This window comes from Parasteatoda tepidariorum, chromosome 8 (assembly GCF_982258835.1).
Source record: "Parasteatoda tepidariorum strain Cologne lab strain chromosome 8, Ptep-v5.0, whole genome shotgun sequence".
Classification (NCBI taxonomy): domain Eukaryota; kingdom Metazoa; phylum Arthropoda; class Arachnida; order Araneae; family Theridiidae; genus Parasteatoda; species Parasteatoda tepidariorum.
The window spans coordinates 82071577-82084856 of record NC_141762.1 but is presented as its reverse complement, the minus strand read 5'-3'; the positions used below and the strand labels follow the sequence as shown (position 1 = coordinate 82084856).

Below are 13280 nucleotides of genomic sequence, written 5' to 3'. Positions count from 1 at the left end.
AATTCAAATTTCACCTTGTAATTGTATTGCCAAATGTCCCCTTGTAATAACAATTATATCACGAGACACATAACAGCAGCAGACTTCTCTGTGCCTGTTCCTTTTCAGACAGGTAAGCAGACGTGTCGTCTGAGCGCATATAATTTTTAGGTGGTGGGCACATTTTTTTCTCTACCTTATTGCAGAGAGTAGTTAACAATGAATTTGAAAATAAATAAAAGACATTACATTTTGCAATTTGTTCAATAAAAATGTATCAAGCATTGGTACAAGACTGTGGCAGAAAAGGCTTTTACGTACGCTGCAGCAGCATGGGGTACTGAACTAAATAAAACCGCGATCAAAGAGCTGCACAAGGTGCAGCGGCCCCTACTAGTCAGAATAACAAGATCATTCAAAACAGCACCAACACCAGGTCTGAATGTTCTGGCAGGTTTACTGCCATTGCACCTGCAAATCCAAAAAGGACTCTACTAGCTAACACACTAAGATTCAATCAAGAAAACACACAATATAACATAAAAGCGGGTGATTATCAACAAAAGATAAAAACACATATGGTCCACCCGGCCCATAAGACTGGCCATAAATACGCTAACCTACCAACAAGTACTAGAACTAGCAAGACAACGACGGTACAAATCTACACCGATGGCTCCAAAACAGACAATGGCGTGGGAGCTGCATTCTGTGTTTACCACAACAACCAACATACAGATACATACAAATTTACGCTAAAACAAGAAAACACAGTGTTTCAAGCCGAGGTTTTAGCCATCAAAGAAGCCATCAATTGGTTAGAGACACACAGTTGCAAAGATGCAACAATTTTCACAGACAGTCTGGCTAGTATACACGCTATTAGAAAAACGAAACAAAAAGACCCACACGTGGCAAAGACAACTAGAACACCTAGTCAGAAAATGCAACACACAAATACACTGGGTGGCAACGCACACAGGTAACATAGGTAATGAAGCAGCGGATCTAGCGGCTAAAGACGCAGCAGCAGGTCACGGGATTCCCAGCGGTGTTCTGCTTCCACCATCGAGCCTAAGAAATAAACTTAAAAGGATCACACAAAAACTTTGGCAAGCATACTGGAACGAAAATGAAAAAGGCTATACAACAAAATCATGCTATCCTAAAGTAGACACAGACCGACTCATAGGCCATCCAGTAGCAATACAATTCCTTACTGGACATGGCTTCTCCCCCTTATTCTTACACAGGATGCAGCGAATAAACACAGACACATGCCCATGCGATGACACAGGTACCCCAAGTCACTACCTACATGACTGCCCACTAACTGAATCGTACCTCCTCAAAAAACCCAATGAACAAGGCAGAACGATATTTGCAGACAGTTTTAAAAACAAGCATATTATGCAAAAACTAATAAATATTCTACCCATAACCAGGAACATCACAGACAATATGTCATAAACCTAATAATAACTTCGTAAAAATACTGTCAGCAAATACAATCATGAGATGTCAGGACTCCAAGCAAACCATTGCTGCAGCATAAAAACACACTCTGGCCCCATCCCTGACCAGCAAACACTTGGCAGGCAGTCAGTCAACACAAGCTGTTGTCCGTGAGGCTAACAATAATAATAATAATTAAAAAAAATTAAAAAAAAATAAATAAATAAATAAAATTAAAAAACATAAGCTCGATCCACACAAACAAGAGATGGCTTAATTGTCGATAAACGCACACACAATAATACACTAATCTATATCATGATCCACCAAAACACTGCCTCAACTACTACTCATAATAAAAATAGGTAAAAAAAAAAAAAGGTAAAACACACAACATAAACAAAACATACATATCACACAATCAACCACAGACTGGCTTACAATAGCAGCCAACGTGACTGATCACCACACACGCCACACCACTGACCCTGCTCCCAGTCCCCCGGGGACAGACAGTGAGTCCGGAGCTTTTCAGCTACCCGTGATGGCCATTTATGTTAAATGTAAAAAAAAAAAAATTAAAAAAATAAATAAATAAATAAAATTTAAAAAAAAAAATACCTGTGACGTGACTAGCTATTTTATATTGTACTATTATTGTCGATGTCCATCCTTTGAGTCTGTAATGTAACGCTGCTAGTTCATCAATGTAAAGTCCCGCAGTGGACTGATCGTTAAGACACGGTTCTCAGCAGATCACCGAAGTCAAGCATCACTGGCTGCGGTCAGTGTGCGGGTGGGTGACCCACTTGGATCAGTCTGTTTAGGGACCGAGGGTGTGCGGTATTGGTCCTCGTTAAACTGTGCTACCGTAAAGTGTTCGACTTCGCGTGCAGGTCGTTGGGCTACCGAAGCGGGGGTGCCATCCCCTCCGCAGAGGATCAAAATTGTGATGGCATGTCTTCGGATCAACCTCAGGGATGTTTCCCAGACCGTCGCCAATAGCCCATTGTGCAGCTCTAGTGCGACGTAAATGAACTACTACTACTACTACTACTCATCTATGTAAAAATAAAATTGTCGCTACTAGGCCGGGATAGCCTGGTCAGTGGGGTGCCGGGCCCATGTCCAAGAGTTCGTGGGTTCGGTCCCCGCCGGTCGAAGACTCCCCGTGTAGTAAATGGTAACTGATGCACGTTAAATCCGTCGAGTCTCAAAGTCCTCCATGTTCCCATAACAAATCAATACCTCTGAGGGTACCGATCCAGGAGTTTCCTTGTCTTCTGGATTGGTTCAAAATTACAAGGCTACGGCGTTGAACATTAGTAGTCGTAAACCCAAAAATTGGGTCGACTGTTCAACGGCGGTCATAAGATAAAATAAAAATGTATTAAATTTTGTAAAAATTAACATTGACTCATAACACCCGCTAACTATCATTTCTGATTGCAATACCTAAAAGATTGGGTCGGCTGTTCAACGACGGTTATAAAATAAAATAAAATACCTAAAAGAAAAGGGCCGGGATAGCCTGGTCGGTAGGGCGCTGGGCCCATATCCAAGAGGTCGTGGGTTCGATCCTCGCCGGCCGAAGACTCCCCGTGTAGTAAATGGTGACTGATTCACGTTAAATCTGTCTCAAAGTCCTCCATGTTCCAACAACAAATCAAAACCTCTGGGGGTACTGATCCAGGAGTTTCCTTGTCTTCTGGATTGGTTAAAAATTACAAGGCTACGGAGTTGAACGTAAGTAGTCGTAAACCCATGAAATTGGGTCGGCTGTTCAACGATGGTTATAAAATAAAAATAAAATACCTAAAAGAAGAAGATTGTAATAGCTCAGATCTTAACTAAGTAGAACTTGAATGTTGGACAGACCTGGTAAATCTTAAAACAAAAAATAAAATTAAACTTTTCAAAATTTTCTCTCAAAAATTTAAAATAATTTTAAATTCGCTTCACCTTCATTTAATTATTTCATATAAAATCGATATTAAAGTAATTTATAAATACATAAAAATCACTATTCAAAATTATTATATAAATATTTAATACTGTGGCTCAATATTTCTCCCTTTTCATCAATGTCGTAAACTTCATATATTGTATTTATTTTAATAAACAATCAGTTTTTCTTTTATTTGTAGCGTTTGCCAAGTATCAGTTTTAGGTATAATCACTTTTGACTAATTTTTCTTTCAGGCAACAAATAACCATTATTTTAAATCAAATTTTTAACATTTATTTTGATATTTTTATAATATTAAGTATTTTCGAAAAATAAAACATTCAAATAATCATTTGTATTGTTCTCCATGAATCTCAAATTTCAATTTCTCCCAAAATGTTATTAAATGATAGTGCTACTCATATCTTTTCAGGATGTAGATTTCCAAAATATCAATGAATCATTCCCAAGAAGGTAATAAGTTTTCAGAAAGTTTTTCATAAAATACAAAAATATGCAAAGAAAGGAAGAAAAAAAGAACAAAAGAAAAAACATGTATAAGAACATATCATGAAGCTACCGAAGTCCAGTAACAATTGAAAACTCATATAAATTAATTAATCTTAATTTAAATATTTATATAAAGGTAATAATTCTTATCATAAATCTTATTCTACTTGAATATGAATTAAAGATGGATGAAAATTAATTTAGAAATGCGAAATACCAATAAGGCCTAACGCCACTTTGGGAAGTCACCAGGGCGAATCGAATTCACCCTAAATGCGGATCAACCTCTTCCAACATGATTCAGAACCAAAAGAGCAAAGAATTTATATTAATTAAAAGGACGCCAGAAATCATATGCAGACGTGCAAGATCAGACGAGTATCGTCATGGGAAGAGACAATGTTCTGATTGGTCAACAAGCTAGCGCGATTGAAGTACTGTAGTCTTCTTTAGAACCTTAAACTTAACGGGAAACTCTAAAAGAAGAATTATTAATTAATTTTTAACTTGAATAGAGCTAAAAAAAAATCTAATATTTTATGAAAAAATAATAATAAAAAAAAAATAAAAAATTCAATTAACTAACTTATTTGTATTTTTCTATGCTAGCAAAAACAGTAAACATTGTTAATTTTTATAGTACACTGTAAAAAAATTTCGTGTATCTGAAAACCCAAAAATGGTGACAAATAATTTGCGAAGTGAGGCTGCACTAAGTTTTCCACTACCCCAAAACCAAGCGTAGTTCCTGCGTAATGCAACACATAGAATGTTATTTCTCACTACTTGATGCAAAGTAGCAGCCAACATGTTTGCTATTCAGTGAGGTTAAAATTTATAATCACAGTAAGATATGATAAGCAAAATAATCAGTTAAAGTTACTTTTACGATAGATTCTAAAGTAATTAACATAAATTGAGTATGCATTTATAAAATTTTTCTGAAAATAAAAAATAGTTTGTTATTCAAATAAGCACACAACTCAGAAATATTGTTAATATTAATTCAAACAGAACAGAAGCGAATAGAAGTTAAATACTATAAAATTATTTTGTGTAAAAGACAGAGTTTTGTATATATTATGAGAGCATTAATATCTTTATTAGATCATTATGATAATAAATATCTTTATTATTATATTGAAGAAATGCATGCATTTTATAATAGTTTACATGTGAAGTTTGCCAATTCAATCCGACAAGAAAATTGATTGGCAATTTATTGACCACAATCAATCTTTTGAATCATCAGTTAATATAATTGAAACTTACTTGGTATTAAAGAGGCTATGGCAAGTTTCTTTATTCAAACCAAGAAGAACTCACCAGTAAACAAACCGCCATATTGTCAATATCTTGAAACAGATAGACTACTTACAATTTGAACTTCTCATAAATAATTGTTAAAATCATTTGTTGTACTTTGTGAACAGGATCTACCATTATTTTTCTCAGGAATTTAGTTAGATGGATTCAATGTAAAATAATTATTTGCCATATTTTTGGAGAACTTTCAACCCAAACGAGCTGTTGAGTGTTGTAATCTTTATCAATTATTGGTGATAAGAATAAACTACAACCTTTTTTGTGCATAATTACGATCGATTCGGTATCAATTATAAATAAACTACTCATTCACACAATTTGTAGAGTTTTTCAATAACAATTTCAGATAGTAATTTTACCACAGTTTTTACAGTCTGTGAGAATAGTCTTATCTCTGTTACTAACATTATATTTTACTTTATTAATGTTAAATTGTAACTTTTTAAATGAAGCAGTTTGATTTAATTGTTAGCTGTACTAATAATTTCTTTAAAAATTTTTTAATGAGATTATTGTTTGAGGAAAAAGTTGCCTTTTGCTTAAAGTAATTAACGGAATTCACCACATTACGAATTTACAACATGAAAAATTATAAAAGTTTTATGCTGCGTTTATTGTATGCATTTTAACAAGTATTTGTACAGATCTTAATAGACATACGAACGTATGTTTTACGTTTAAAATCAAATATATTTTTTTGTGAAATTAAAATATATTTACATTTAGTTTAAAAACGGAAAATGCAATATTTAAATGCAACTGGAGACTTAATTTTATTTGTCTGTTTTCAGAAACGAATCTAATTGTAAATATCGAGCTAAAAATGCATTAAGATGTATTAGATTAAATTAAAAGCAAGTGTCGTGAGAAAGGATTTTTAAAAGAGAATAAAAAATACAATAATCTCTGGTGATTTAATTAAGATTTAAATTTAAGCTGAGGAATTTCATTCAATTAAAACCAGCTCTAAAAATCTCTGTCGTGTAAATTTTTAATGCTAATTTATTAAAATTAGAACACTGAATTATTTAAAAAGAAATCTAAAAATTAAGCTCAAACCTTTCTAAAAAGCTTTTTTATATTACTCATTATTATTTATTTTTAATTATTATTTCATGAAAGTGGAATGCTTTTCGGTAATTGTAAATGAATTATGGCAAAAAAAAATTTTTTTTCTTTTTGGAAAGCATGTTTTAGGATAATTTTCGGTTCAGTTTCTTTTTAAACAGGAATAAACATGTATGTTTTGTAGGCATCACTAATTCCTTCATCTGCACTTACGCAAGACTCGTAAAAGAGGAGAAATTAAAGTAATCTGATGAATATTTTATGTAATCAAATAGCAAACTTCAAAATAACTTAAATAATTTGATTTTTTTAGAAAGAGCATTCGATAATAGCTCATGTAAAATTTTCCCTTTTTTTTTCACTTTGTCACAAATTCGGCTAATTTAATCTAGGGAATAAACACAGAAAAAACTTGAACATTTTGAATGCTTAAAAATTTCTTCAGCTTTTAAAAAACTGCGGCTGATTTTCAAAAGGAGGTCATGGTATCTCCAACACCATATAAATGTTAGGATATATGTAAGATGTAAAATTCCAAATGAAGGGGTCTAAATTTGCGATCGCTCACCTGATTAAGCAATTGGAACTGTAATTTCCTGACTACTACTTCATCTTATATTTTCATATATAAATCTAAATATTTTTGGAAAAAAAATTTATTCAGAATAATTATGTTTTTAAACCTATTTCCTTATTAGAAAGATATTCTGTACAAACAAAATAACTTATTCAAATTGAGTTAATCGAACCATTAAGTTTGCATCCTGTTACATGAAAGTTCGATCATTAGATCAATATTCCAATTTTTATTTAGATCACTGTATGCTTTATTAGACACCATAATTTTGAAATATGAGCACCATAGCAAAAGTGTATTTGACACTGTAATATTGAGTTAATCGAACAATTAAGTTTGCATCCTGTTATATGAAAGTTCGATCATTAGATCAATATTCCAATTTTTATTTAGATCACTGTATGCTTTATTAGACACCATAATTTTGAAATATGAGCACCATAGCAAAAGTGTATTTGACACTGTAATATTGAGTTAATCGAACCATTAAGTTTGCATCCTGTTACATGAAAGTTCGATCATTAGATCAATATTCCAATTTTTATTTAGATCACTGTATGCTTTATTAGACACCATAATTTTGAAATATGAGCACCATAGCAAAAGTGTATTTGACACTGTAATATTGAGTTAATCGAACAATTAAGTTTGCATCCTGTTATATGAAAGTTCGATCATTAGATCAATATTCCAATTTTTATTTAGATCACTGTATGCTTTATTAGACACCATAATTTTGAAATATGAGCACCATAGCAAAAGTGTATTTGACACTGTAATATTGAGTTAATCGAACCATTAAGTTTGCATCCTGTTATATGAAAGTTCGATCATTAGATCAATATTCCAATTTTTATTTAGATCACTGTATGCTTTATTAGACACCATAATTTTGAAATATGAGCACCATAGCAAAAGTGTATTTGACACTGTAATATTGAGTTAATCGAACAATTAAGTTTGCATCCTGTTATATGAAAGTTCGATCATTAGATCAATATTCCAATTTTTATTTAGATCACTGTATGCTTTATTAGACACCATAATTTTGAAATATGAGCACCATAGCAAAAGTGTATTTGACACTGTAATATTGAGTTAATCGAACCATTAAGTTTGCATCCTGTTACATGAAAGTTCGATCATTAGATCAATATTCCAATTTTTATTTAGATCACTGTATGCTTTATTAGACACCATAATTTTGAAATATGAGCACCATAGCAAAAGTGTATTTGACACTGTAATATTGAGTTAATCGAACAATTAAGTTTGCATCCTGTTATATGAAAGTTCGATCATTAGATCAATATTCCAATTTTTATTTAGATCACTGTATGCTTTATTAGACACCATAATTTTGAAATATGAGCACCATAGCAAAAGTGTATTTGACACTGTAATATTGAGTTAATCGAACCATTAAGTTTGCATCCTGTTATATGAAAGTTCGATCATTAGATCAATATTCCAATTTTTATTTAGATCACTGTATGCTTTATTAGACACCATAATTTTGAAATATGAGCACCATAGCAAAAGTGTATTTGACACTGTAATATTGAGTTAATCGAACAATTAAGTTTGCATCCTGTTATATGAAAGTTCGATCATTAGATCAATATTCCAATTTTTATTTAGATCACTGTATGCTTTATTAGACACCATAATTTTGAAATATGAGCACCATAGCAAAAGTGTATTTGACACTGTAATATTGAGTTAATCGAACCATTAAGTTTGCATCCTGTTATATGAAAGTTCGATCATTAGATCAATATTCCAATTTTTATTTAGATCACTGTATGCTTTATTAGACACCATAATTTTGAAATATGAGCACCATAGCAAAAGTGTATTTGACACTGTAATATTGAGTTAATCGAACAATTAAGTTTGCATCCTGTTATATGAAAGTTCGATCATTAGATCAATATTCCAATTTTTATTTAGATCACTGTATGCTTTATTAGACACCATAATTTTGAAATATGAGCACCATAGCAAAAGTGTATTTGACACTGTAATATTGAGTTAATCGAACCATTAAGTTTGCATCCTGTTACATGAAAGTACGATCATTAGATCAATATTCCAATTTTTATTTAGATCACTGTATGCTTTATTAGACACCATAATTTTGAAATATGAGCACCATAGCAAAAGTGTATTTGACACTGTAATATTGAGTTAATCGAACAATTAAGTTTGCATCCTGTTACATGAAAGTTCGATCATTAGATCAATATTCCAATTTTTATTTAGATCACTGTATGCTTTATTAGACACCATAATTTTGAAATATGAGCACCATAGCAAAAGTGTATTTGACACTGTAATATTGAGTTAATCGAACAATTAAGTTTGCATCCTGTTACATGAAAGTTCGATCATTAGATCAATATTCCAATTTTTATTTAGATCACTGTATGCTTTATTAGACACCATAATTTTGAATAATCAGGGTTTTTCAGTTTTTCACCCTGATTACAAACGGATGTACAGTTTGTCAGTTGAAATTCTAGTTTTTGCCATGCAGTTAAGCGTTTCGTAATATATTTTTACTTATTCATCAATCACTTTAAGATAATTTTTCATACTTGCTCTTTCTTTTTAGCAATTATTTTATGTATTTGGGCATCGTATAAATAAAACTACTATTTGACTTTGCTGTAAAATTGATACTATGTCAAGCGAAATTCTCATTATCTCAATTTCTTCATTATCAAACAATTCAGCCACTGTGGCTCAAGGGACAGAGCATGCACTTCACAATGAAGTGACTCAGGTTCAAATCCGAGTAATGACTGGTCTATAAAAATTTTTTCGATATAAAATATTCACATCTGTTGCAAATACAGCTTTACTTCATAACTTTCAGAAAGGATACTTGTTTCCATGCACAAGAAGTTAAGACAACATATTTATTTTTGTAGCAAAAAAAGTTTTTTTTAATGGTAAATAAAAAAGAAAGTCGAATTACAGATTTTTTTGTATTTTTTGAGGAAAAAACTTATTTTTCTATAGTAAAAAACCGTAAAGGCAACGGATTCCTAAATTTAACTTCCTAAATCGTACAATTCTGCACAATCAACTCAACTGTCGATTTAAACCCTTAAATTTGTACGAGGATTTCTTACAGTTCAATGACAACTTTTCGAAGCTTTTCAAAAATATATTCTATATTTTTTCGATTATAGATATAACTCACATAAACATTAATTTATATACATACGCTTCCTGAAAATTTTGTTCATGCGTCAATGCTTATTTCCTAAAAATGTAGAAACGACAAAAAATAATAAGTTGGGTGCTTTTAGTCTATTGGGTTTCTCTAGTCAAATATGCCCGTCAATTCCCTCAGTTAGAAATGAATGGAGGAAAAAAACAGACATTTTTGGATTTAGATGAAATCTCTTCGAAATATCCCGATTTTTTTTCTAGGAAGAGAGAAAAATTGATCCCTTTGGAAATAGCGAGAGGCAAACAGATTTGCTCGTCAAACGAAAATAATGTTTCGTGACTGCAAAGTTCTTCGGTATTCTAAATCTTGTTTCATGTTACCCGGAAAATATAAGCTCCTATTCGAAACTGTATACGATTATTTGTTCTTTATCGAATGAATTTTTGAAAAGTGATTTTCGGAAAAATTTTACAAATATTAATCATGTTTGCAAAATTGAAATTTCCTATTCATGCAATTTATTCTTTCAAAGTAAGTATTCTTTCAAAGTATATATCCTTTCAAAGCTTCTTTTTAAAAAAGTAATTGCTAGAAAAGCTTTTACAAGTTTTTTTTCGGAAGACAAGTCGTCATAGGAAATAATTCTTTTTAATGATTATAATCTGGTATTTTTATAACTGTCGTGAGTTTGTAAAGCTTATAATAGAAAGGTTAAATTTTGTTCATGTTCAGCTGAGTTGAGGGTTAGATGGGTCTGTCAGTTCTCTTGTGGCCCCTTACCTACAAATCATGGAACTTAGGAGATATTAATAGGTGGATTGGAACTTATGGCGCTAAATGACACGGAAGACAGACAATAATTAAGTAATAAATAAACAAACATCTTCAGCAAGCGCATTATATGCAATTGATAACATCATCATACTTAAATCTAGGTATTTGCTGATTCAGAAGCCAATCAGGTTCAACACCCACACTTCGCTTACCGGTATCCAATTAAATCTGATTCAAAGCACATGGATAAATATAAATACTTACCCAATTATAAAACTGGCTCAAAATATTTAAATGTATAAAAAAAACTATAATTTCGTAAAAATGAAAGGCATTTTCAATTTATTGCTTGAAAAGTTACTTTTTACGTTGTATTATTTGAGTTCATGAAAATATGGAAAAATCGAAATTACCATTTTGCTAAACTGGCCATTTAGAAAGAAGTTTATTTTTTTTTTAAAAATAATTTAGATATTTTTCCATTTTAAGCACCAGTATGCTTCAACAAAATATTATATATGGCATACAATTAAAGCTTTATACCGAGTCACTGAAACTGTTGCTTTTTAATTTTCCTTTCTTATACAAAGAAAATAATTCTGGTAGTATTACCGCACTGCATAGTAATGATATTTCTAGTAAAAAAAATCTAGTATTTTAAACATTTACTTGGTAATTTTTCCGTTTATATGGTATTGGTTTACTGGAAATTCTGATTTTCAAAACAATCATTCTTATTACCACACATTTAGTAGAAAAATCCAAAAATGAAAAAGAAATTTCTCAAAATAAATTTTTTTTGTGCTATCTCTACAACATGATGACAAACTTACCAAATTTTACCACATTTACCAAGTTTTATCGCATCTTCTAAAAACATATTTTATTACTTAACTAAAATCATTGCCAAAACACTTCGCGAAAAATTACTGAGCTTTCCAGTGTTCCCATTGAAACAGGAACACTGTAAATGTTAGAAACACGGTAAAATTGTTTTTCACGAGAGTTTGTCCAGTTTAGAGAATATAATTATTTTAAATCTAAATAGAACTATTTCGCTTTGTTTTGTTTTTAAAATTAATACCAATTAACTATGAATAGATTAAATGTTATGAAAATTATTGTTTATTAATCTAACAATTTATTGAGGCCGGATAGCCTGGTTGGCTGGACGCTGGACACCCGTTTGTGAGAACGGGAGTTCGAACCTAGCCGGCCGAAGACTAGATTAACAGCGTTTTTGGTGTTATGAGAACATCATAAAACTCGGTAATTCTTACCGAAGCGCGAAGGTAATGATTTTGGTAAAATTAACCATTAAATAAGGTTTTATAATATGCGATAAATGTGTTACAATGCTGTCATTTTATAACGACACCTTATGCATTGCTTATAAAACATTTATTTAGTTAAATTTATTTCTTAGCTTTGTATTTCTTCGGAATTTTGTGGTAATAAGAACTTTTGAATAATCAGGATTTCTGGTAAACCGTAATGATATAAACGGAAAAATTACCAAATGAATGAATTAAACACCGAACATTTTGGTTTTATTTACCATTTTTTTTAAGAAGAGATGTCATTACTGGATAGTACGGAACTTTTACCAGAATTGTGTTTTCTTTTTCTCCTTGCAGCCTACCGCTGTATTTTTACCTAGTGCCGTACGTAACGGAAATATTAAAATAGCGCAGTTTTGCCCTTTTATATCCATTAGTTTCTCAGACTCAAATTATTTTATTTGATATTTAACTTGATATTAAGTTGATTACTAAATTTAATTTAAAATGCATTGCAATGAATTGATTTCCATTCGAACACAATTTTGACGTGAGGAAAATTTCAATAAAAAATTTGGCCAAATAAAGTCTCAATATAAATTAATTTGACAGTGGGAAGTTTTAATGTTGATGTTATCGTCGGCCATTAAGGTGGAGGTGTTGCACTTGTACTTGTTTTTCCAGTGGCACCATCTATAGCTACGAATTCGACTTCTCACCTATACGTCACACCCGTTTCATAGGGTGGACCCATTCATATTCATACATCCATCCATTCATCCCTAGATCGTATTTTTGACCTGAACCTGAGAATCATCAATATCCCAAAGGTATAATTTGTTATGGGAGCATGGAGGATTTTGTGACCCGACAGATTTAACGTGCCAGTTACCATTTACTACACGGTGGATTGAAACTCTCGTTCTCACGAACGCGAATCTAGCACCCTGCCAACCAGGCAATCCCGGACCGGAAGTTTAAATAAAATAGCGATATGACTAAGAGTGTACCACGTTAAACAAGTTAGAGTTTTTGAAAAAAAAATTAAATTGTATCATAAACTTTGACAAATATGTATGTTAAAAAACATCTATTACAAGAGACGTGGGAAAAACCATTGTTTTGAAAATAGATAGTGATTCAACAAAGGTTTAAAGCCTATGATAAAGATGAAAAAAT

General features: G+C 31.6%; 1 protein-coding gene across 1 annotated transcript in view; it reads right to left on the bottom strand.

Moving 5' to 3' along the window:
- Window positions 1–1490: 1490 nt before the first annotated feature.
- The window catches only part of LOC147806481 (uncharacterized), a 34485-nt gene continuing 22695 nt past the window's right edge, over window positions 1491–13280 (bottom strand). Inside the window, exon 4 of the mRNA XM_087149645.1 lies at window positions 1491–1610. Within this exon, the coding sequence (XP_087005771.1) occupies window positions 1491–1610 (120 nt within the window). The remainder of the gene's footprint in view (window positions 1611–13280) is intronic.